The sequence below is a fragment of the Denticeps clupeoides genome, unplaced genomic scaffold (genome assembly GCF_900700375.1).
Source record: "Denticeps clupeoides unplaced genomic scaffold, fDenClu1.1, whole genome shotgun sequence".
In the NCBI taxonomy this organism is placed as follows: domain Eukaryota; kingdom Metazoa; phylum Chordata; class Actinopteri; order Clupeiformes; family Denticipitidae; genus Denticeps; species Denticeps clupeoides.
This window is the reverse complement of record NW_021630069.1, coordinates 230,544-257,219: the sequence shown is the minus strand read 5'-3', so window position 1 is coordinate 257,219 and position 26,676 is coordinate 230,544. Positions and strand designations below refer to the sequence as shown.

Sequence of the window (26,676 nt, the reverse complement as noted above, 5' to 3'; positions counted from 1 at the left end):
GTGTCCACCAGTTAACAACTGAGCAGCTGAGCAGAACCCCAGGGAGGAAGTTCCTGACCCAACTGTACAGGTCCAGGGCAAGGTGGACTGGCCCAAAGATGTGCCTTTGTCCAGTCAGGGGGGGTGATCCCTCAAAGGTTTTTTGGGGGCGAGGGTGCAGTCTGCATTGGGATCTTCTCCTGAGGGGGGTGGGGGGGGGGGGGGGGGGGGTGGGTGTGTAAGCAACTCTGCTGGACCCTCCGGTAGCTGGTAAAGTAGGCAGGCCAGGTGGTGGGACTGGCAGGAAGAGGGCCTGCCCCCCATACCCCAAGCAGAGGCGTTCAAGGCGAAGGCCGAAATGTCTCTTGCTCTGCTGGTGGCAGGGCCGTGCAGTGACAGAGACTGCATGGACCCTGAAGGATTGTCCCTGTGGTATGGTGAATGATCTCTGGGTGGTCCAGGATGCAGGGAACACCAGCAGGGATGTGCAGGGGCAGGACCTGCATGTGCCCACACGGCACCACCCTGCAGTAAGCCTTGTGTCTCATGCCTGCAAGTTTGTTGTTTTTGGGGCCTTTGATTCGGCCCTCGTGCTGTTTTCATTTGTGTATAATAAATCCCTTTTGCCCAGATGTTTCTGTGCTTCCTTCCCCTGTCAGCCCTCAGTAGTGACTTGTGTACTTCTTTAATTGGTTTGGTACCTTGAGATGGATGGAATAATACTGATTTAAAATTTTACTCTGATTTAGGTGAGGTGTCATTTAACAATTTCAAAGTTATCATGCACAGTATTTCTACACAATTAAGATATTGAAACTGATGCAACCCAACTGAATCACATTTCTGATGTAGACAATTGAACAACAGCTGCAATGTTTTCACCCAACAATGTGAAGATGACAAATACTGACCATACACTCATGAAAGTTAATTAACTGTTTCTGTAAGTGGATTGTTATTATTTTAGATTTCTACAAAATCTGTCAGGATTTTTTTACTGCCTTTTACTCCATTTTATGCAGACATTCTCTGGCAACCGTTGCTGCCTGTATTTCTCCATAATTAAACATTTACATAGAGTACATAGAGTACATTTTGATCTGATTTCCATCTATCAACATTATATAGATGGTCCCACTGTCCAAGACATCAACAGGAGAGACTACAAAAGGACTCAAATACGCTACTGCTTGCGACTTCTGAGGGCCATGGTGTCACTGGAGAACATAGCAGTAAACCAAGACCTCTGTGATCAGGGTGCCATTGGACAGATGCTGGGTAAGGTAGAGGTCAATTGCTCATATAAATATGTAAGAAATGATGGATCAGCTTTTCTCAACATGGGTGGTAGTAGCCTAGCACACTGTGGCTGTCACACTCACCTATGAACCAGAAGACCCAGGTTCCAATCCCACAAATCACATTATGTCCCTGAGCAAGACACTTAACCCTAAGTTGCTCCAGTGGGGGACTGTCCCTGTAACTAGTCGCTCTGGCTAAGGGCGTCTGATAAATGCTGTAAATTTTAACATCATGCTCTATGGATTACCAAAATGCTATCAATATGTCATACATTTTTATAATTTTGTTTTCAAATGATAGGAATTACAAATGTATATATCAAAAGGAGTTTAACTTAGAAATAAATCTAAAACACTTTTCATTACATGTTTTCTGGGCATCTCCTGCAGGCCTTCTGAAGCCCAGACACAAGTCTGAATATGAGGATGATGAAGAGGACATTGTTTCGCTGGAGATCAAAGTTGATGCCCAGCTCATCCTTTCAATTCTGTGTGACAATGACCTACACAAAAAGGTAATCACCTTTATGTTAACACAATTATTGTGATTTTTTTCTTATTTTGACCGTTACTGGTTCTTGTCTTTTTTTCTCACATAAACCTTTGTTTACCTTTATGTAGACATGCATGCTTACATTAGGGATGCTCATATTGACCGTTTAACCATTAAATGAAATAATAATTTTGACCTATTATTACAATCAGTTAAATTGTTTAAAATGTTTATATATAATTTTTTTATTAGTAGTAGTAGTAGTACAAAGTTTTGCAGAATAAAAAACACATACGCTATTTGTTAACTCATGGGGCATTATCACATGCAACCACACGTGCATTCAGACATATTTTACGGGGCAAGCAAATAAAGCGAGTGAAAAGAAGTACTGTGTGGTACCATTTGGACAGAAAGGCCAATGAAGTGACTTGCAAAATATGCTATGCGGTATTAAAATAAAGTACGATGCAATATCACTTGCGAAGCAAACATCCACAAGCATTGTGCAATGAAGGACAATAAACATTGTGATGCACGGCAGTCTAAAGAGATAACTCAAGAGAATCTGCTCAATGACAGTTAAGGACATTATGCGTCGTCTGTGGTGAAGATTTTTGAGAACTGCTGAGCTATATTGAGTCTAATTACGATATCCCATCAAGACCTACTATTACCCATAGAATTGATGCCTGTTTTGAGGAGAGGAAAAAAATCGCTTACGACACAACACAGTTGCACAAAGTTTGTGGCCCTTACGACTGACTGCTGGACGGCACTTACAATGGAAAGCTATATAACAAAAACTTGCCACTACATAGATGAGAACTGCAAGAAAATTCAGTTGTCCTACTAACACAGACTATGACACAGAGACACATACCTGAGAACCTCACAGCTAAACTAGTTGATGCAGTGGACACCTGGGGTCTAAATGGGAAAGAGTTCATGACAAGTGTTCATCTGCATGTGTTCATGACATTGCACGCAACATCATGGCTGCAAACTCTCCAGGGCTGGTGAACTGGGACTCGGTTCCCTGTTTTGCTCATACACTGTAGCTTGCTGTAAATTATGGATTTAATGTGATTATGCATCGTGTTATTATTGCCGCTGGGCGGTTTGTCAGCCACTTCAACCACAGCACACCTGCTTCCAAAGCACTGGAAGCTAAAAAAGAACAAATAAAGCTTCCGAAGCACCAGCTCGTTCAATCTGGTAAAACACGATGGAACTCTGTGTGAGACATGTTCGGGAGACTTCGTGAACAAAGATGGGCTGTTCTGTCTGACAGAACGGTAACAAAGCTGCAAGATGCCAGAACTCTCGAAATGTGAAACTAATACTGGCAGATAATGGCTGAGATTGTGCCAGATCTGGAAAGTGAAATGTGCAACCACCGTAATGTCAACAGAAAAGAACGTGTCAATTTCCAACATTTACCCAATCACAATCAGCCTCCTGAACACACACTTGATGAGAGCCAAAGAGGACAGCCACAGAGTAACAGAATTCAAGAGGAAGGTTCGGCAGTCCTTAAGGGACCGCAGGGAGGTAGATGATGCTCATTTTTATTAGGATTATTATTATTTATTACTTAACTAATTATGAGGATATTGCTTGCCATTGCCATTGCTTGCCTATGCTTGCCATAGGACCCTCTCCATAAACACAAGCGGAGGAAGAAGCCGCTAAAGCGAAACTTACTGATATGTGCTCTGCTTTGGAAATGGCCACTACAGAAGGTGATGAGAAAGTGGTGTCTGCTGCCCAAGCTGAAGATACAAAACCCAGTCAGAGCAATGCCATGATGTTGCTCCTGGGAGATCCCGAGACTGGCCATTCTAGCGTTATCTCTGCATTCCTGGGATATCTGCCCCATCTGAGAGGGCATCCCCTGCTGCGGGATTAACTCTTAATAGGTTGCGTTCAAGACTATCTGCATAGCACGTCGACATGTTACTTTTTTAAAAATAAAAATTAGACAATTTGTGGTTTGAGGCAGGCCTGCTATTTTTATGATCAGTTAATGATTAATGTTCAGATAGCGAACAGCGGTTGTTGGTTGGGAAAATTAATCGAAATGAGCATTCCTAACTTACATGTGATCTATGCAGCTAATAGTTTTATTGTAATGTTTTGTAATGTTTTCTAATGTTTTTTTATTTGGAGTATTGTTCTGGGTTTTTTCTAACAGGAGCTGTTTGGGTGTGAGGGGGTCAACATGACTGTACATTTCCTGAAGATGAGTCCCATGAAATTCTACAATGGACTGGGCCACAATAAGCTCATGCTGTCCACAGTGGACTGTGTATGGTGGGTTTTGCCTAGATATTTAAAAAAATAACAAAGTAATGTCATTTTCTGATTGGTTTGACATATTGGCAGGTCCTGCATAGTTGGGTGTTTCACCACTGAAGAAATGTTCCTGGAGAAGGAGGGAATCTTCCTCTTGTTTGACCAGCTACATGTGAGTAGAAAGTTGCACAGAATGTGGAGTGGAATACTAGTTTTGTCACATTATAATGTATTTGATTCCTTAAATAAAATGAGCAGATAAATTAGAATTAGCAGTTTTTTGAGAATACAAATTTTTCTTCTGCAGTCTAGTCCCAGGCCCATGCAGAATGTGGTGCTGGCAACCCTGCTTGACCTATGTGACAATCCCAAAACACTAGTCCATGTACTGGCATGGCGAGGGAGACACAGTGGTATAAGTGCCCCACAACTGTTGCTGCTTTTGTGGAGGCAGGAGGAGTCAGAGTTGGGAGTCAGGAGGGATCAGCATGGCAGAATAACAGGTAACATGGGTGGATTGGGATCCATGTAATTTCACAAAATTTGTTTTACAATATGCCACATTATGTCTCCACACACAACTACCTGTTCCTGACTATTCGCTCTGTCTATATCCACTATAGATGCAAAATAAAATTAGATTGTGCAAATGCGCTCCAGAAAGTATGTTCCCAATATCATTGGTATTAGTGGTACGGACATTCATGGGTCAGTGGTGGCCTAATGGTTAAGGAAGCAGGCCCGCAATCAGAAGGTTGTGGATTCAAATGTTATGGTTTCACCAAGCAAACTATCGTCCCCACACACTGCTTCCCAGGTGCCTTTTGTGGCTGCCCACTGCTCACTATGGATGATGGTTCAAAAGTGCCATTATGGATGCATGTCCAATGCAAGGGCTATTTACCTCCTTTCTCATATCATCACTCTGGGCACCAATGAACATTGTCAACAGGTTTACTGACATTCAAAAGGGTAAAACTGAAATCAAAACAAACGATACAATCAAAGGAGCAAAAAGGTTGGGAATGATGATGAAACTTGGACGAGAGGTCGATAATAGCTGCCACCTCTGCCATAAAGAACAAGAACTTAATGAGTGAATTTAGTTGAGCTGGAAAAACATTGCATCCAATATTCTCCGGGCTAGCCCAATCATCCTTTTCACCCAAGTGAAAACCATGAGGTGGGTTAAATGTCTATGTGCATCTTTGTACCTTTAGGTAAGTCTGTAGAGATATGTCGTCCAAGTTTGAGGGAATTTTCAGTTCTTTGACAAAATTTTATGTAGTGATGGCTGTTTATTGGAATTAGTGCATGAGCAATAACAATATTCTCAGGTTACAAAAGAAAACAGCTCAAAATATCCCCCAAGAAATGTATTTTACATAAATAAATAAATAAACAAAAAAACAAACAAACAAACAAATAAATAAATAGATCGAAAAAAAACAATCAAAAGGAAAATAAAAAAATATATATACATACACACATATACATACACATACATACAGATACATACATACCCCCCCAAAAAACAGACATGAACTTTTTCACTCAGGAACTGAAGGGAAATTCTTATTATTAAGAATTAGATCTGTTAGATCTGGATTAAAGTATTATTCCTGTAGCTTGCTGTCATAAGAGCGTCATACTCTGCTTGCATAGAGAGACGCTCCTTGTGTAAGTCTGGGAATTGATTGATGGCATATTCATTATCTAAATTGAATTCACTGTATCCTACATCCCCGGCACCAAAAATGCGAAGGCTGATGCCCTGCCCCGCCGGTACACCCCAGAGGCTGAGGACAATCCGTCCTCCCCTATCCTCTTCCAGCCATTCCTACTGGCCCCTGTACGCTGGACCCTCATGCAAGAAGTGATTGTGGATCACACACACCACCCCCCCACCTCGGACCATGCCTCCCAACCTCACGTACGTGTCACCCCCTCTCCAACCACGCGTCCTACAATGGGGGCTTGACACTCCATTGGCTGGACACCCTGGACGTCAGCGCACCCTGGCCAACATTCAGCAGATGTTCTGGTGGCCAGGCCTGGCCTCAGACGTACAGGCATACGTTGCCGCTTGTAACACCTGCGCCTCACACAAGGCCGACACGCAAAGACCCCAAGGCCTTCTCCTTCCCCTGCCTCGCCCCTATCGCCCATGGTCCCATGTCTCCATGGATTTCATCACGGGACTGCCACGCTCGAGAGGGATGACCACCATTATGGTACTCGTGGACCGTTTTTCCAAGATGGCCTGGTTTGTTGCCCTTCCAGGACTCCCTACAGCTGTGCGAACCGCCGACATCATCCTCCACGACTACACTCCCGTCCCAACTCACCTCCGGCCTCCCTCTCCCCGACCAAACGCCTCCGGTCCTCCTCCCCAGCACGTTCTATATCTGCTCCCCGTGCGACGACTTGTCCCCTTGCTCCAAGCATGCCTGCAAATGCGTTCCCGAACTCCAGCAGTGACATAAACAAATAAGTCAATCTGTCGTGAAATTGACTTGTTAAACTTCATTCAAAGGAACCCGAGTATGAAGTCGCCATGATGTTCTAGTGTAATTAAATTTCTTGAAAAATATATTATATATTATAAAATATATTAATTGAGATTGATGCATGGTCTGATAAGGCAATTGCATCATATTTACAGTCTGAACTTGAGAAAAAAATTAGTATTCTCATTTAGTAGGATTAAAGAAGTGCCAGACATCAGAAACAGCATATTCTTCTTACGACCTAGAAGGAGTACAAACAGCAGAAGAAGAGAGGTCCAAATTGGGATTAAGACAGATTGAAGTCACCCCTTAATATTAGATAATGTGTAGACAGATCGGGAATCATTGAAAAGAGACGTTTGTAGAACGTAATTGTGGGCATATATATCAATTAGAGCCACAGAAGGATTATGAATTTGGCCCGTAACAATAACAAATGTCCCATTAGGGTCAGATACTACACTTGTACGTACAAAAGGAACAGATGTATGCAGTAGTATGTCCACTCCTCTTGCTTTCCCTGAAAAGGAAGAGTGGTAGGTTTGGTTGATCCGAAGTCTGACATGGTCTGAGATGTGTTTCGTGTAAAAAATATTACATGGGCTCCTACGTGATGAAGATAATGAAAAATCTTACTACATTTTATAGGATTGTTAAGTCCCCTAAAATAGAGACTAAAAGCGAATAAAATGTTGCCCCCACCTGGCATCGATACAGAATTAGCCTTGGTCTAATTCTTTATGTTAACGAATGGCGCTCTTTTCTTTCCTCCACCACTGTGATATCCGGGAAAGATAAGATAAGATAAACCTTTATTAGTCCCACAAGTGGGAAATTGCCCTTGTCACGGCAGAAAGTGGACAGAAGCAGAAGGTAATAGCAGCAAAAACAGAGGAAATAGCATCACAAAAAATAAGATAAATATGTATATATGTACAAATTTACTATTTAAACAGTTCACAATTTAACAGAATGTGCCCAAGTGTGTGTGTTTGTCTGTGTATGTGTGGTCAGCTGTTAGGTCTTTGTTATAGAGTTTGACAGCGGTTGGAAGAAAAGACCTTCTGAATCTCTCCTTCCCACATCGTGGGTGCAGTAGCCTGCAACTGAAGGAGCTGCTAAGTGCTGTCAAGGTTTCCTGCATGGGGTGGGAGATGTTTTCCAACAGGGATGACAGCTTAGCCACCATTCTCCTGTCACTCACCACCTCCACTGGGTCCAGAGGGCATCCTAGGACAGAGCTGGCCTTCCGGATCAGCCTGTTCAGCCTCTTCCTGTCCCCAGCGGAGATGCTGCTACCCCAGCAGACCACACCGTGAAAGATGGCTGATGCCACTACAGAGTCATAAAAAGTCTTTAGGAGTGGCCCCTGTACTCCAAAAGACCTAAGTCTCCGCAGCAGGTACAGCCTGCTCTGCCCTTTTTTATAAAGTGCATTCGTGTTATGAGTCCAGTCCAGTTTATTGTTCAGGTGAACACTAAGGTACCTGTAGCTCTCCACTGCCTCAATGGCCCTGGATGTCCAGTGGTTGCAGTAGAGGATGTTTGTGCCTGCGGAAGTCTACCACCAGCTCTTTGTTTTTTCCAGTGTTGATCTGGAGGTAGTTCTGCTGGCACCAGTCCACAAAGTCCCTTGTCAGTTCTATGTACTTCCTGTCGTCCCCATCAGTGATGAGGCCGACTATTGCAGAGTCGTCAGAGAACTTCTGCAGGAAGCAGTTGGTGGAGTTGTGTGAGAAGTCTGCAGTATAGATTGTGAAGAGGAACGGCGCCAGAACCGTTCCCTGCGGAGCCCCCGTACTGCAGACAACTGTGTCTGACACACAGCCTTCTCACATACTGTGGTCAGTTAGTGAGGTAGTCCAGGATCCATGTGGCTAGATGAAGGTCCACTCCTGTGTGCTCCAACTTGGCCCTCAGGATTGTGGGTAAGATGGTGTTGAAAGCACTGGAGAAATCAAAGAACATGATTCTCACAGTGCTCCTAGCGGTCTCCAGGTGAGAGAGGGAATGATGTAGGAGGTGGATGATGGCATCATCCACTCCAATGCCAAGCTGATAAGCAAACTGAAGCAGTCCAGTGATGAGCTCACCATAGGCCGAAGCTGGGCCAGGATCAGCCGCTCCAGGGTCTTCATCAGGTGGGATGTCAGCGCCACCGGCCTGTGGCTATTGAGGTCCTTGGGATGTGGAGTCTTTGGCACTGGTACCACACAAGAGGTTTTCCAGAGCTGTGGGACTCTCCTCAGCTTCAGGCTTAGGTTAAAAATGTGCGCCAACACCCCGCACAGCTGATCTGCGCAGGACCTGACAAGCCTTGAGCTGATTCAATCTGGGCCCGCTGCCTTCCTAGCTTTCATCCTCCTCAGTTCTCTCCTAACCTGCATGGTTGAGAGAGACAGGCTGGAGCCGTGTGCTGGATGGGTGCTGGATGCCGTGGTTGGGGAGGGGGAGCAGTCAGCGGTGTGAAGTGTAGAGGAGGTGTGAATAGAGGTGGGGCTGGGGGGTGTAGAGGAGGTGTGAATAGAGGTGGGGCTGGGGGGTGTAGAGGAGGTGTGAATAGAGGTGGGGGTGTCTGCAGCAGGTGTTAAGGGCTGCATCAGAGAGGACAGTTTGGGGGGAGAGTCAGTGGCAGATAAATCAAACCTGTTGCCACCGGCAGAGAGTTCTTTTCTTTGTGGCCTGAGATGGTTCTGAGGCCCTTCCAGACTCCGCAGACATTGTTCTGCTGGAGCTGGTTTTCCATCCTCTGCCTGTAGCTGTCCTTTTCATCCCTGATTAGTCTTTTTAATTCCCTCTGCACCCTTTTCAGCTCCTCCTTGTCTCCTGATTTGAAGGCCCTCCTCTTCTGCTTGAGGACGGCCTTGATTTCTGTAGTAATCCAGGGTTTGTTGTTGGGGTAGCACCGTACAGTCTTGGTGGGTACGGTGTTATCCACACAGAAGTTTATGTATTAACATTTACATTTACATTTATGGCATTTGGCAGACGCCCTTATCCAGAGCGACTTACAACGTGCTTTCAAGTTACCATCGATGAAGAGATCAATTCCGGTTCACTAGGACCCCAACTATGAATACATCTATTTAATTCACTCTGTTGTAGATCCTGTACACAAAGTTCGACAACAAGAAAATTACAATTTAATCTAAATATTCTTTAAAGAGGAAGGTCTTGAGCTGTCGTTTGAAGGTGCTCAGTGACTGAGCTGTTCTGACCTCGAGGGGAAGTTCATTCCACCACCGAGGGGCCAAGACGGAGAAGAGTCTAGATGAATGTTTTCCTTTTACCTTCAGAGATGGAGGGACCAGGCGAGCAGTACTGGAGGCTCGGAGTAAACGAGGTGCAGTGCGAGGTGTAATGAGGGCTGTGAGGTAGGATGGTGCTGCTCCATGTTTGGCTTTGTAGGCCAGCATCAGTATTTTGAACCTGATGCGTGCAGCTATTGGGAGCAGCTAGAAGGGAGTTACAGTAGTCCAGTCGTGAGATTACTAAGGACTGAACCAGTAGGTGGCCTGGGTTGACAGATAAGGGCGGATTCGTCTGATATTGTAGAGAAGGAATCTACATGAGCGGGAAAGATTGCTGATGTGAGTTGAGAAGGAGAGTTGGTTGTCTATTGTTACTCCAAGGTTGCGGGCTGTTGCAGAAGGAGAGAGCTGCGAGTTATCCAGGTAAATAGCAAGATCCTGATGTGGTGAAGAATCTGCTGGAATGAATATTAGTTCAGTTTTGGTGGGATTGAGTTGGAGGTGATGGGCTGCCATCCAAGACGAGATGTCTGTTAGACATGCAGAGATTTTGGAAGCAGCATGAAGATCAGAGGGAGGAAAGGAGAAGAGGAGTTGTGTGTCGTCAGCATAGCAGTGGTAGGATAATCAAGTAATTAAGGATAATCAAGTAGGATTAAGTAATGCATGTCACAAGGCTGTCAATGTCCTCCCCATGGTCGTCACACAGCACATCCCACACAGTCGACTCAAAACAGTCCTTTAGAGCCTCCTCGCTCTCCTCAGACCATCCCTGTACTGTGCGGGTGACTGCTGGCTCCCTGCGCACTAAGGGCTCGTACACTGGGACAAGGTGTACCAGATTTTCCCAGGGAGGGAGAGGTGATGAACTGTATGCCTCTTTTGTGTTGGCATACAGTAAGTCCAATGTTTTATTGTCTCTGGTGGTACATGTCAGGTACTGGGTGAAGGTGGTCAGTGTGGAGTCCAGTGACACGTGATTAAAGTCACCCGATATTAAAAACAGAGCCTGTGAGGATTAGACAGCTCAATTTTTCCGCGGTGAGCCATTGTGCCATACACTAAAAAGGTCAAAAATAGGCGAGCAGCTTTGGCACTTACCCTTTGTGTGATAAAGAAGGTAAATCAATTGCACTTAAAATGTAAATATTATATAAAAAGTCACCCTTCTGAGGAGCTACTGGAAAATGCATCTACATCCTCCTGTCTCCTGAGGTCTAGGTTTTTGAGAGGACTAGTTTGATTTCTTCAGCATGCACTACCTATTGTATTGTTGAATAATAGTGCTTTGAGCTTGGTTAAACTTGTCCACAGTGGGTCCTGTCTCGCAGTAGTGCCAACCACGACAGGGATTAGTTTTGCTTGGCATGCAGTAGTCCCGAAAGAGAGACTTCCAGGTAGAAAACCATGTTAGGTTCTACAAGGTCATAGGAGTCATTTGGAGAACTTTTTGGAGTTTTGGGTTTTGGAGTAAAAAGTCAGGGCCAGTAACTAAGGGGCAGTTGGTATGCAGGAACAGAATAAGAAGCGTGATCTGTGGTAACGCAACAACACAATTGCTAACAGAGATCAGGCATATTAAATGACACTCAAAGACTCAAAGACAAATTGTGGGTGATTTATTACATAAATCAACTATTGTAGATGGTTTGGTTGGAAAAATAAGAGGATTACCTTAAAGTAACAATTGTAAAACAATTGTAAAAAAATATATGAAAATATATATGAACAAAGAAAATCAAAAGATACAGTTTTCTTATGGATGCAGCATAAAATAAATTTTTACAGTGTTAAATAATATGGCAGTGGCACTCTAAAAATAACACAATGTACCATTAGCATACAGTCTCATCATTGAACACCAAAAATTAGTTGCATCCCTGTTCACTCACCCCTCCTGGATAAAAGATCCAGGCTACGTTGCATGCAGACTGAATCTGCTTCGAATTCTAAGTCTTTTAGATCTTTGGCATGATCTTGGGAAGGGAATTCGTTTAGCATTCTTTTAGCTGCAATCTTATGCTGTCTTAGATTTGAGTTTGTGTTGTGAGTTCTTTGGAGTAGTGACACAGCCATTTCAATCGTAGAGAGTCCGTCATCTACGTAGAAATCGCACATGACGAACTGCTTAACATCTGGATCGCATTCTAACTCGCTGCGTAGAACAGACTGATGCAAGCTGTATATGGCCACAGCTGGTGATATGCTGTTCCCAAAGACATGGACTCTCATCCTATAATCTACAATGTCTTTGGAATTGTCATTGTCACGAAACCACAAGAAGTGCAAGTCTTGCGCTGTCTTGCCCTCGAACCTTGAAATAGTAAAGCATCTGTTTGATGTCTGCTGTAAAGGCAACGGTTTCCTTGCAGTGAGTTGTTCAGACCTGGACCTGAGCACATCGTTCAGAGATATACCCACATACTTAGACCTTAATCTGTTTGGCCTTGCAGGGGTTGTAAACACCAAATAGTGGCAATCTTGGTGTGTGTGTTTTTGAAAATTTTGTCCATGAAGGTGATAAAATGGTCCTTTATTTCCACTCTCTTTTCAAAGTTGCCTACTAGAAACATTAGGCGGTTCAGGGCCTGTTGTTAGGGAGCCTTTTGGTGTGGTGATTTGAACGGTAAGGGAGCTGTCCAGCAGTTATCTGTGTTCTTTGTTAGTCCTTCCTCCATTATTTTTAAGAAGGCCTTGTCTTGGACTGAAGATGAAATGGAATTGTCGTGTCTAGTTTGTTTAAGCACTTTACATCCTAAATGATCAAGTTCGCAGACGCTGTCTGAAAGTCAGGTGCTGAAGTTGAATGGGACTTGTATTTGACAATGTTCCTCTTTTATGTTAAAAAACATTGGAGCAAGGCTCAAACATGGTGGAACGGCCCCTTTCAGTTGTAGTATTCAGTAGTCTTTACTGCTGGAGCTTTGTTGACCCAAACACACATTTCCTACAATTTCCCATCCCAGGTGCAATTTTTGTTGCGTGTTGTGCGTTGTTAGGGCCACTTATCTTGTTTACAATCTTTGTGAACTTTAATAACATTATCAGAGCTGCTTCCTCTTCCTTCTTCATAAATGTAGCTTGGCTGATGAGTGTTCAGAAGGCTCAGAAGAAGACCAATTGTTGTGTGTGTTACAGATCCCAGCGCCCCGGGACTGTGACAAATTTAAAAAAAGTGTATTTGTGTCTGCGGTTTCTGTACTTAACAGAGAAAGCACAGGCAGGAATCGTTAAGTGTCGTTCGCTCGTGCAGGCATTTCTTTATCTCAAGAAAATACATTTTACTCTCAACTTTACAAACAATTTACATACACTCACTTCCTGAATTACATCATGTTTTCAGTCTTCTCACAGGTTAATGTCAACAGAAATACATATTATTTGAATATTACATTCGTTCAATATCTGCTATCACTTTTACAGAATCAACCCACATACTTGTGCTTTCAAACCATCAAACAACCATTTTCATAATAGTACAAACAAGTATAACTTAACATAAATGCAATAATTACTTTCAACATAAATGCAATAATTACTTTCAACCTTGAACAGAATCTTTCCAGTATTTTCCCATCCCACAGCACATCAGTGGTCTTAACATATGTACACATACACATAAAGAATACACTCAATCTATCTGGCAGTAGTAACATGAACAAAGAAACGCGCATGGCGCGGCCACCATTTCACTGAATTACACGTGTCTTACACTTTTGCTTACTCCTAACCATGTGATACCTGACGCATTTTCCTGACGCATTCTCTTATGAGTAATTTCTCTATTATACCCAGTGGGTGTATTTAGAAATAGTGGTGTACTATACTAACCTGTATTTAACAGAGAAAGCACAGGCAGGAATCGTTAGTGTCGTTCGCTCGTGCAGGCATTTCTTTATCTAAAGAAAATACCGCGAGAGTTAACGCCAATTCCCCCTTCCAGTGATAGATCCCCCTGGTGGTAAGACCGAATTCTTCCCTGAGTGTGTTACTGGATATGGGATAAAATACAAGAAACTAAACACCTAATTAAGACCAAACTTTTGAGCGCGTCATATGTGCTGTGCTGCAGTGTTGCACAATGACTTTCACTTATTCACTCTCAGGCACCTGGCACCAACCTGCATGACAGCAGGGCGGTTATAAGGAACTTTTGAGCAGACATTCCCACCTCTGCGCTTCCTTTCCCTGTCAGCTCGCGGAGGTGACAGTCACTCTTTTCCATAACTGCTTCGTTCTACTCATGGTCGCTGCCGGTGGAGCCCATCCTGAGACACTGAGCACACATAAGCAACTTCAATTCACCATTTCAAATAGTGTGCAACTTATTGAACAAAATAGTGTAGACCAAAGGAGAAGTGGCCTAATAATTTTTAGGAAATTAAGAAATTAACCTGCTGGCATAACACCAGCAAAACAGAACACCCCCTGGGGTGGTGAATGACCAAGCTGGTTTTAAGCAGTGAGAAGATGGTCTGACATTGGAGAAGAGTTGAAAAATGCATTGAAAGGTGAGTTGAGTAGGATTGTGAGGTAGGAGATTAATCGAGTAGAAGTTCTAATAAAGTTCAATATCAGCTCATGGTCTTCCACACTGTAACACTGCTGAGTGGACTGGAGCCCATTAAGGCGAGATGAGAATGCCCCCATCTAATGCGTCTACTTCCAGGGTAAATTGTCTGGTAGAGGATAGGAGATGAGGTGAAGAGGTGGCATATGAAGTAATGCAGAAGGGACGATTGGTTTACTTTGTGAGAGTGGTCAGGGATGCTGCAACTGTACTGTATTTCGAGATGACTTGCCGATTGAAATTAGCTAACCCAAGAAACCTTTGCAGCTACTTAAGGGTCATAGGTAGAGTCCACAAGGCAACCACTTTTCGTTTCTTGGGATCCATGGTAACACCCTTGGGGAGATGGTGAAACCCAAGAACGTGATGGAGTGCTGGTGGAAAGCAAACTTTTCTAGATTTAGTAAGTAAATTAACGTTTTCTAGGTAGGCATACACCCACTGTCCCAACATTCCTCAGAGGACATTTAATAAATGTTAGAATGTTACATTAATAATTTGTTAGAAGATGGCAAATTAAATTATTAAGTGATAAAGGCTGTTTTCCATTCATAATCATTTCTGATGTGGATCAAGCTGTACACTGTAACTGCAGCCTAGTTGGTAACACACTCGCCTATGAACCAGAAGACTCAGGTTCAAATCCTACTTACTGCCATTGTGTCCCTGAGCAAGACTCTTAACCCTTAGTTGCTCCAGGATCTACTTATTGTCCTTGTATCTACTTATTGTATGTTGCTCTGGATAAGGGTGTCTGATAAATGCTGTAAATTCATGCAGAACTCAGATCCAGCTTGGTGTAGATGCCTGCAGCAGAGAAGGTGTCAAGAATGGTGAAGTGAAAGTGAAGTGATTGTCATTGTGGTACACTGCAAAGAAATGTCTCCTCTGCATTTAACCCATCACCCTTGGTGAGCAGTGGGCAGCCATGACAGGCGCCCGGTGCGCAGTGTCTGGGGATGGTGCTTTGCTCAGTGGCACCTCAGCAAATTGGGATTTGAAACAGGCAAACTTCTGATTATGGGGCAGTGGCAGTGGTGGCCTAGCGGTTAAGGAAGCGAGTCCGTAATCAGAAGGTTGCCGGTTCGAATCCCTATCTGCCAAGTTGCCACTGAGGTGCCACTGAGCAAAGCACCGTCCCCACACACTGATCCCCGGGCGCCTGTTATGGCTGCCCACTGCTCACTCAGGGTGATGGGTTAAATGCAGAGGACAAATTTCACTGCGTGAACCGTGTGCTGTGCTGCTGTGTATCACAAGTGACAATCACTTCACTTTCTTTCCTTAACTGCTTGGCCACCACTGCCCCCCAATTGTGTTAGTGAGGGATTTTAATAGGGATTTTATTGAGTAATTACCACACAGACGTAATCAGGGATAGGCAAGTGTTTACCTGGCATGCCCGTTTTCTGGCCAAACACAAGCCTCACAAGTCACAATGGTGGGCAGGGGAGAAGCAGAAATCGCATAGCTTCTCCTGGTTCCATCGCTCCTGTTCTTCCTGCATTTGCATCCTGATAAATGCTGTAAATGCATTTGTTTCCTGGGATGTCGGTGCAGGTAAGCCATGTAGATAGCTGACGTGCAAAACTGGGGTAAAAATGGGCTGAAAATGATGAGAAAGAGTGCAAATGGTCGAGAATGAACAGGTGTTTGTGAGTGAGTATGAGGGGTTGGTGTGGGACAAAAGGGCATTCGTTGGTCAGTTCCTGGCTGTCCATCTCATCCCTAATGCTATGTTCCAACCCCTCATAATAGAGGGTCTACAGTGCTGCAAACCCCATAGTTGTCTGCACCAAACCAGCTGTGTAACAATTGACTGGGGAGAGACCTTGGCACCAATGGTAAAGTTGGGACACTGCTTCTACTTCACTGTCTTGAGTGTTGTTTAATGTGTATCATTTATTTGTTTAAAAAAATGTTTGTTGTCTTTATTATGTTTATGTGTGCAGACCCACAAAAGCCTTTGACCTGTGTGTATCAGGAGCAGGAGGAGGAGGATGTGGGCCTGCTTCCTCATTCAGCCCAGCAACCGAGTGCTGCTGTCATTGATGTATCAGAGAACCTGCGAGCTAAAATCTACGGGCTGTTCTGCAGACTGGGTCAGACAGATTAACTTTGGTGGGAGATGCATGTGGTGTCCAGTCTGGTTTCAATTTTTTTGGTTTGTTTCTCCAGGCTTTCAGGATCTGCCTGGACTGACAGCAGATGAATATATTACATTGAGCATTGTCAGCAGATACTTTGATTTTAAGGTATAGTAAATTGCCATTGGTCACATTGTGAATGTGTGCCGATAATAGTGATAATGTTGTTGTGTCCAGTGTTGAGTGTGTGCTGAATAAATTTACAGCAAATTAACAATGTGGAGTGTTTATATGAGCTCCAGATCAGAGTTCTCCAGAACACTCTCTTACTTTTCATAACTCCAGCTCTTGGAGTCCATCATAGGACCATGGGTGTCTGATGGGGACTCACCTAGGGTAGTGCACAGCCCACCACAAAGCATGCAGACATTTTAGAGCATTTTTCAGACACCCTTATCCAGAATGTCTTACAATCCTAGCAGTTAAGGAAGCGGCCCCATCATCTGAAGGTTGCCGGATCTAATCCCAAGATGCAAAGAGGTGCCACTGAGCAAAGCACTGTCCCCACACACTGCTCCCCAAGCGCCTTTCATAGTTATCCACTGCTCACTAAGGGTGATGGGTTGAAAGCAGAGGACACATATTGTTGTGTGTACCGTGTGCTGTGTTGCAGTGTTTTGGTTTATACATTTCACCAGTAATACCATGTTGAAACACTTAAAATAATATAAAGGCTGACACAGTAAAATCTCATTACTAATTTTACATGCATTTTACTGTATGTAGACCAAATACTAACAAACACACACAGCATGTGAGGAAATCCTACATTTTATTAATTTGTAAAATGTTTTTACTAAACATGTACGAGGAATTGTACATTTTGCTATTTTAAAACAGCATTATTTTTTGTTTTTGTCAGTGAACCCTTACAAAGGCATTCATGTCTAATACTTTTGCTCATTGGGACTCAAACAGGGATGAAAAGCTATACTCACTGCACTGAACACTGATTTCACAATTGCTCTTTTTCCCAACCTAAAAACTTAATGAAACACCTCCTTAAATTGTAGAACAAATTCTAGAAGTGTAGTAATCCTCTGGGTGGCAGTAGCCACTGGGTAAGAGTCAATGGGTAAGAGACCCACCTATGAACCAGAAGATCCCAAAGTCACAGGCTCAAACCCCACTTACTACATCAGGGCGACTGAAACTACTGATTGAAACTACTGACACTCTCATAAGGGCTATAAATTGTAAAATGATTCTGCATCACACTTTTGATCTCAGGAAATAAAGCAGGAATTAAAAAAATATTTGACACTACTGTCATAATACATAACCAGGCAGTTATTAATTTTGATACTTACTAGTTTTAGTTAAAGTCATTGTAAAACACAGCACAGTGCATGTGCACACAACGAAATATGTCCTGTGCATTTAACCTATCACTCTTGGTGAGCAGTGGGCAAAGATAAAAGATGCCTGGGGAGCAGTATGTGGGGATGATGCTTTGCTCAGTGGCACTTTGGCAGTTCGAACTGGAGCTGGCCTGCTCTGCCATCTTCCTGCTCATTTTCAGCAGCTGGCAGACTCACTCTTTTGGCCAAAAACTGCTGAATTCCCACCTGAGACTGACTTTTTCTTTAATTTGCTGTTATGACATTTATTTCTGGTTAACATTAAGGTAAACTAATGTTTGCATTTTTTATTAATTTAATGTTTGTCAGACATTAGATACGTGACAACTTTGAGTAAATATGGATTTATGACTTACCAATAAGCTCCATAGACTGCCATTGTTTATGGGATTAAACTTTTTTAGCACAAGTGTTTGGGCTTGGAATTGCATCCATCTAATTGAGTGACAGCATTTATCAGACGCCCTTATCCAGAGCGACTTACAATCAGTAGTTACAGGGACAGTCCCCCTGGAGCAATTTACGGTTAAGTGTCTTGCTCAAGGAAACAATGGTTTTCTGGTTCATAGGCAAGTGTGTTACCCACTAGGCTACCAATACAGCAGTGTCTAGCTCAGGGATACAATTGTAGTAATTGAGGTTTGGACCTGTGACTTTGTGGTTTTCTGGTTCACAAGCAAGTGTGTTACCCACTAGGCTAATACTACCCTTCAGACAAACACACACCTTCCCTACAAAATGTTTAGAGCTGTCATTTTATTTAGCATACATGCCTGTGGACAGTGGGAGGCGAGAGGTGCCAACACAGGAGAGCATACAAACCCAAGTCTATGGCTATGATTCAAACTCACCACTGAGAAATGAGACCTAATGGCTAGTTGCAATGCCACTGCAAGACCAAACATTTAAAGTGTGAAATCAGAGTAAGTAATGCCACATATGCGTTGCACACATCAATCCCATCTTAGTATGAAAAAAGCTTGTTATATAAAGCTTGTGTATAATTTTTGTTCAAGGGTACTGAACAGTCAATAGTTCTTAGAGACTCTTTTTTTGTTTTGAGTTTTTTAAAGGATTGTGATGACTTTCAATATTATGTTATTGTGTTATTATTTACATCTTAAAAGTATGTGGTGTTTTTTTGGAGAATGACTCTGGCCAACCAATTCAACCACTTTAAAGGCTTACTGTGAGTAAATCTAAACATTTCAAACTTGTAACCAAATTACATGCAACAATTTAAAGAAATAAACAGCAAGACCTAAATAATTTCCTCTAAGGAACATGTTCACCAAATCCACTAGATCCAATCCCTTCCGCAATGCTCCAAACCATCTCTCCTGACCTCACTTCATCTGTCACAGAACAACCTCTTGGATCCTAACCAGTCTGGCTTCAGAACAGCTCATTCTACTGAGACTGGCCTTCTGGCTGTTTCTGAGAAGCTACTTGCGGCCAAATTTTTTTGACACAGTTAACCACAAGACTCTCTTGTCTATCCTGAAGAGGCTTGGAATTGAGGGCTCAGCATGGCAGTGGTTTGCTTCCTACTTTGATGAGCGATCTTACCAAGTTACTTGAAAGGATACACCTCTGCCTCACGTAGATTCTCCACTGGTGTCACTCAAGGCTCAGTACTAGGCCCTCCCCTTTTCTCTCTCTACACGAGATCACTTGATGTCATTTCCTCACATGGATTATCCTACCATTTTTTACATAAAAAAAAAATCTCTGCATTTCTAACTGACATCTCATCTTGGATGGCTGCCCATCACCTCAAACTCAATTTCACCAAAACTGAACTAATATTCATTCCAGCAGATTCTTCACCATATCAAGATCTTGATTTTTACCTGGACAACTCACAGCTCTCTCCTTCTTCAACAGCCCGCAACCTTGGACTAACAATGGACAACCAACTCTCCTTCTCAACTCACATCCGCAATCTTAACTGCTCATTCCCTCTCTACAATATCAGACAACACACAGGCCATACTGGTTCAGTCCTTAGTAATCTCATGACTGGACTACTGCAACTCCCTTCTAGTGTACCATCCGACCTCTACAACTAATACAAAATGCAGCAGCACGACTGATCTTCAACCTTCCCAAATTTTCCCACACCGCCCCTCTGCTATGTTCCATCCACTGGCTCCCAGTAGCTGCATGCATTAGATTCAAAATACTGATGCTGGCCTACAAAGCCAAACATCCTACCTCACAGCCCTTAATATACCTTGAACTGCACCTCGTATACTCTGAGCCTCCAGTACTTCTCGCCTGGTCCCTCCATCTATGAAGGTAAAAGGAAGACACTCATCTAGACTCTTCTCTGTCTTTGCCCCTTTGGTGGTGAAATGAACTTCCCCTGGAGGTCAGAACAGCTCAGTCACTGAGCACTTTCTAATGGCAACTCAAGACCTTCCTTTTTAGAGAATATTTAGATTAACTTGTAACCTTCTTATTGTCTGTCTTATGTATAGAAACTACAACAGAGTGAATAAAAAGATTGTATTCACAGTTGGGGGTCCTAGTGAACCAGAATTGATCATTTCATTTATGGTAACCAGTTTTGGGAAGGTTAATTTTAAAATTTATTCCACTACAGATTACAGAATACATGCCCCAAAATGTACTTTGTAACATATTCTGTTAATTACTCAATGTGAGTAACGTATTCTGAATACTTCGGATTACTTACTATATTGTGATGCTTTTTACAACTACATGGATGTAGTAATTACAGACAATAAAAAACCCTGTTTTTCCTTAACCATTTCTTTATTTATAAAGCTGAGAAGTGGCCATTGAAAAGTATTTACTGTTATGGTAACCAACATAGTCCATCACTTAGTTAAAATAAAAAGTAGCCTTGCACAAGAAAAAAAAATCAGCATTTTCAATTACCCTAACCCTAACCCTGATTAGGACAAAAAAGGTAATATATAAAACAATTCTCAAAAATTTAAAATATACTTTTTTGGCATTTACTGTCAATATTATTCTTCCACAAATAAATACTAAAGATCCTTCCATACAAATAAAATATTGACAAAATGCACTTTAAACCTTGCCACCAGATGTAATTTTAAACACAAGACAATATATGTTTTAATGCAACCCAGCAACATTCATTCATTTAACAAGACATGCAACAAGAACCATCTAATGTGTCAGTGCCGAACTGTTTGGTTGAAAAACTTGCAAAAAAACAAACACTAAGTTTAGAAAAGAATGAGGTTACAAGCCTTATCAGTGAACACCACCAAGATATTTATTGTAAAAATGATTATAAAAAGGCATGAATTAATTATTCCTCGCACTCATACTGTACTTGGAGAAAATGGAACATTGTGCGGAAACGTTTGGCACTATTACGCGGATTATTACGCACACTTGTGCTTGCTCTGGAACAGGCAGGTGTCTTTTGCGCATGCTACGCAGCACTCCACGTGGTGCTGCCCGGCTGGGTCGTCCTGGTGGCAGGATGCCTTAAATATAAATGTTCCAGAGACTTTTTCATGACATTGGGTAAGTCAAGGGTGACCTTTGCTCCTCAAATGGCTTCTTGGGTTCATATTAAGATGGGGCTGATAATATATGGACCTGTTAACCAGACATTAATTCCTGGTTATCATTACAATAAATGCTATGGACAATGTTGACAAGTTATGATTTGAAAGATTAAATTATAATGGGTTGCATGGTTTATGATTATTATTTAAATGCATTTTTGTTTGAAATTCGATGTATACAATATATGTGATTTATAGTTAATTTTAATTGTAGAGATTTGTGGGTAAGTCTCACAAGAAATAACACGAGATCCCTCACATGGTAAGGGATGTCTTCCAAGGTGAGCAGATGTCTTCCAAGAGGCTCCACTAAGCTAAAATAAAGGGTTAAGTTAGAGCGAAGCTGCAAGAACTTATCTCTTTTTGTGTTGAATATTTGTATCATGTAATTGTTAATGTGTTATACTGTTTACTTAATCATGGCACGGCACAAGGTGCATGCCACAAGTTTTACAACAATGTTCACGCAATAAAGCCTGTTTCGAGAGATGACCTGTGTCTGTGTAGTCTTGAAGAGAGCTACAATTACTCTAAACTAACATTTGCCAAACACCTAAATTGGCTTGTAAAAGGTGAAGTCACTGTGATTTAACACTTTGCGCTGATCATCCAAACACTGAATTGTAAACATAGCACTGGTATTTTTACTGTGCGTGTATTATGTGGTATGTTGTATTGTACTGCTGCCTATGTTCAATTTCAGATTGCCTGTAATGAGAGACTGGTCCTGGCTAGAGAGTGTGTGGTTTTTCTGATTGTGTTGTCCTGTGGGAAGTGTTTATGCCACTCTGAAGTGTATTTCTGAACTCTAGGTGGGTGAGGTCTGGGAGGAAATCTCTTGCGAGCTGAGTGCTGAGGGGGTGCACCCTGTGACCCCTGATAGGGCTATTCTGGAGTCCATCATCCAGTTGAAAGAGGAGACTGCAAGGAAGGTGGCGGAGCAGCAGGATGAGATTATGCAGAGGCAATATGCAGAAGAGGAGCAGCAGGAGGCAGCAGTTTACCAACAGGTACCAGCAGGCTCACTGCTCAACCAAAGCACTGTCCATCAGAGACAATGGATATGACGGAGACTAATGACAATAATAATGCTTTAGTCCTAAAATAATTAAGGAATGCCTTATTTTTTTGTTCTGAATCAGGTAGAAATTTGAAAAAAATTTAATTTGCCCAATTGAGAAATTCCAAGGTGCTAAGTTTCAGTCTTAAGAATCAATCTGTTGCAAAAAAAGCAATTCGTTGTTGATTAATTAGTAAAATGACAAAATTAGTATTATGATTTTTCATAATAAAAAATCATAAAAAATCGTACAATTCTTCTTTTCATGATAGTTCATGATAGACATGTATTATTTCATTCATATAACAGAATACCACAAGAAACTAAAATTTTAATGTAGAAAGAAAAAGCATAAAAGAAACAATTGCTGAAAATTTTAGTCAATTTTCAAAAGCATTTTTGTTGTCATGAATTTCATTTCTCAGATAAAATCAAACCATGCACAGGAGGAACTAGCAGCCAGGTCCTGGGATCATCACGTGGCAAAAACCTCATACTACACAATTCTCAAGGTTCACAGAAAAGTGCATGTTTGTTTGATTTGTTGTACTGCAGAAATATGACAACATTTTGTTGCAGGACTGTAAGAAGCAGCAGGCGAGATCCATTGAGTCATCCAGGCCTAGGGTCAAATCCAGCAGTGCAATTTTCCACTCTACACAGATCTCGGGTCTACAGACAACAGTAAGTATGGATGTGTCTGACTGATCTGCTATTTGCAGCAGTGATAGTGGACCTCATTTAGCAATATGAGCGTAAATTACGACAGATTTTATGTGGCATTCATGAAACAATTGTATCTGTGCCAATCACTGTGAAAGCACACATCCGTTTTGATAAATCTGAAATACCCTGGAAAAAAGTGTAATTTATATGGCCAAGCCCCAAAGCTTTGCAACACGAAGCAACAGAAGGTGGCAAAGAGGCAACAAAGTGGAAACCAACGTCATTACAACTGAGGTAGAGAAGACTTTTTTGATAAATCATGAAATGGGCATAGAAATACTATACCTGTTTTTCTGCCATACAAACATTTGATAAATGAGGTCCAGTGTGTGGTGCCATATCAGGAAGTGTAGGCTGAAGATTGTGTGAAAAATAGATTCTGTGTTACAGACAGTATAAGCAGAAAATAAGCACAAAGTAGTCTTTATAATAAATTTAGAAGAAATCTGACCATTGTGTTTTACAGACATTCAGCGAGAGAGTGAAGACTGTAGAGAGCACCCCTGTGCATTTGATTGGGGGGCCTCTGGCCAACGCAGATCTTGCCATGGAATAAGTCCCCACCCAGGACTAGGAGAATCTCAGCTACATATCTGTCTAGTGATGTGTTTGTCTACAAACTGTGCTTAAATATAACAATGAATTCACATATATGTCTATATAAGCACCAATAAGAACCTAGTTTCCTTTTTAGTTTCATTAAATACAATAAATCGTTTTGAGTCTGGAATATTTGTTAGAGGTCAGTGTTTTATGTTTTTGTATTACATTTGTTTTGTTTCTTTTGTTCACATTAAACTTACTTTCACACCTATATTGAGCGCCTATATTTTCATCACCTTTCAGGATCAACAAAATCATGTTTGGAAACAAATATTCTATAAATAACAATGTCCACTAAGTTTAAATGGGATATTTTAGAGAAAATGAGACATACAAAATTATAACCCCCTTGGCCAATAATAGTGAGTAGTGTACCCTTTCTGAGCCACAACTGACACAAATCTCTTTGTGTAGTTTTTTAATAGGTTGACACAAGTCTCCTTGGGGATTTTTTCCAGGTTTCATTCTCACCGAATTTGTCTCCTTGTACTTGACAATTATGCAACGTATAGCAGACACTGTGAATCACTTGGGACCAGACACTGTGAATCGCCTGGAGATGGCAGTGTAGCCTGTACCATTAGCATGAGCCTTAGCAAGCATTCACAAGGAGCTAATATTTTTTATCATCCCATCCCAAGCGACCAGGACTAATAAGATACTGCCCCAAATATTTTATAAATGAGGATGGCTACCCCTCTAGGTTTGGAAGGTAAAGTAGAATGAAAACTTGATTAATCCAGGATGGGTTGGGACGTGACTCTGTATCAGTGTCTTCATGGAGAAAATATTGTTGGAGCAACCTGCAAGTGTGTGTGCCACATCTTTCGTGGTATAGCTTAATTATGACCTTTTTGATTCTGTCCCATTCAGATATCATTTATCCAGAGCGACTCACAATCAGTAGTTACAGGGACAGAATTTGAAGTTAAAAATTAATAATCTCTTTTCTCCCAGAGCCTAAAATCTCTAGCTTCAACCCATGAATGTTGGCTAGAACTTCTTCCTGAGAGTCTGGATTTTGCTGTTCCTTTCAGCCACTGTTGCAGAAACAGGCAATAACTTATTATACTGGATACTTATTATACTGGAAGTCAGTTATAACTGATTTGAATACAATAATGTAATCATGGTTTATTTTAAACTTCCTTAATACTTCCTGAATATTACCTACACCTGGACATTCCCACTCATGCCAGGAACACTTTGGACTATGTTTTTCAGTCATTTACGAGATGCGCACAAAGTAGGTTTGTCAACTTTGTCAACCCCAAATGAGGGACACTTTCTTGCAGGTGTGTGCGGAGAGCAGCTTATGACAGTGCACATGGTGGAGACCACCTGTGTGCCCTTTTTATTGTTGTTGCAAAAACATAATTAATAGATTCATGCATGGTGTGAATGTTGCGTGTCAAATACTCAGATTTATTCCTAAAGGTTTCGAATTTCGGTGTGTGTGCTGCAGTGTGATTGTAGCCTAATCTCATGGTCTCTGATTCCCCCTCAATATGATTAATGATGATAATGTTTGTGACGTTTACTTTAGCCTACCTGCCTTGAATGTCACTTGTAACATTATTATAAGCTTCACTTCAAACAAACATCATTAACTGTGTTGTTATTGCTGTCCACAGATTCCTCTTTTTTTAACTTTATTAATCATGAAGGAAATTGCTTCTCTGCTTTTGACCATCACCCTTGGTGAGCAGTGGGCAGGCATGACAGGTGCCTGGGGAGGGTACTTTACTCAGTGGCACCTCGACAGATCAGGATTCAAACTGGCAACTTTCTGATTACGGGGCCGCTTCCTTAACTGCTAAGCCACCACTGCCACTTACATTGTTGACCCTATTGTTGATTCGTCACTTTGCTACTACTTTGCTAATCACTGTTCCGGATTACCCTTCCCTGCTCCTTGTTTGCTAAAGATTAGGCCATCCGACTGCTCTGCACATGAATACTTGGTGTCTTTGTCCTCTGATGTTCCTGTTCACCCCCCCGACTGACCCACACTGCCTAACTCATCTACAGTCTTTCACCTTCCCATACACCCACGCTATGGTAACAACATTTTCATCTCAGAACAGGACATTTGTTCTTTGTGTAGGAGTGCAGACATGATCATTTGGCTGCGCAGATTGATATGGGACACAACCAACTTTCTTCTGTTAAACCCTGAGAAGACAGAAGCTCTTGTACTTGGGCCTCAAGCAGCCAGATGTAAGCTGTCTGAATAAATAAGTCTGGATAGCCTTTTGTCACGATGGCTGGACGAAGGAGGACGCATATGCACGACGTCACAGGACAGAGGTTTAATACATAATACACACGACAAGGGAAAATCACCCGACAATGACCTGACAGCAAACAGACATGAACAGGATTGTTTTATACATGTAGACACAGGTGATAACAATCAGGAAACAATCACACGAGACTACAGACTACAGACCTGGAGTAACCCCTGCTGGACCGGATCATGACACCTTTCTATCTCACCAAGTACAGAAGTAAAGGATCTAGGTGTCCTCATCGATGCAGGTCCCTCATTGGATTTGTATGTAGATAATATCACTAGGATAGCAATCGTTCACCTTAGAAATATTGCAAAGATAAGAAACATCATCTCAATGAAAGATGCAGAAAAGTTGGTCCATGCTTTTATTTCATCAAGGTTAGATTACTGCAATGCATTACGGTCTGGATGTTCTAGTAGGTGAATGAATATAAAAAATAAATAAATAAGGAGCAGTGGTGGCCTAGCGGGTAAGGAAGCAGCCCCATAATCAGGTTTGAATTCTG

General features: G+C 42.1%; 1 protein-coding gene across 1 annotated transcript in view; it reads left to right on the top strand.

The window, feature by feature from the left end:
* cfap69 (cilia and flagella associated protein 69) overlaps window positions 1-24,085 on the top strand; it is a 29,725-nt gene extending 5,640 nt beyond the window's left edge. The window contains exons 13-23 of the mRNA XM_028968207.1: window positions 1,108-1,257; window positions 1,671-1,795; window positions 3,971-4,089; window positions 4,162-4,243; window positions 4,379-4,574; window positions 16,355-16,504; window positions 16,581-16,657; window positions 22,298-22,495; window positions 22,971-23,057; window positions 23,125-23,229; window positions 23,738-24,085. Of these exons, the coding sequence (XP_028824040.1) occupies window positions 1,108-1,257; window positions 1,671-1,795; window positions 3,971-4,089; window positions 4,162-4,243; window positions 4,379-4,574; window positions 16,355-16,504; window positions 16,581-16,657; window positions 22,298-22,495; window positions 22,971-23,057; window positions 23,125-23,229; window positions 23,738-23,827 (1,379 nt within the window). The 3' untranslated portion in view covers window positions 23,828-24,085. The remainder of the gene's footprint in view (window positions 1-1,107; window positions 1,258-1,670; window positions 1,796-3,970; window positions 4,090-4,161; window positions 4,244-4,378; window positions 4,575-16,354; window positions 16,505-16,580; window positions 16,658-22,297; window positions 22,496-22,970; window positions 23,058-23,124; window positions 23,230-23,737) is intronic.
* The last annotated feature ends 2,591 nt before the right edge of the window (window positions 24,086-26,676 follow it).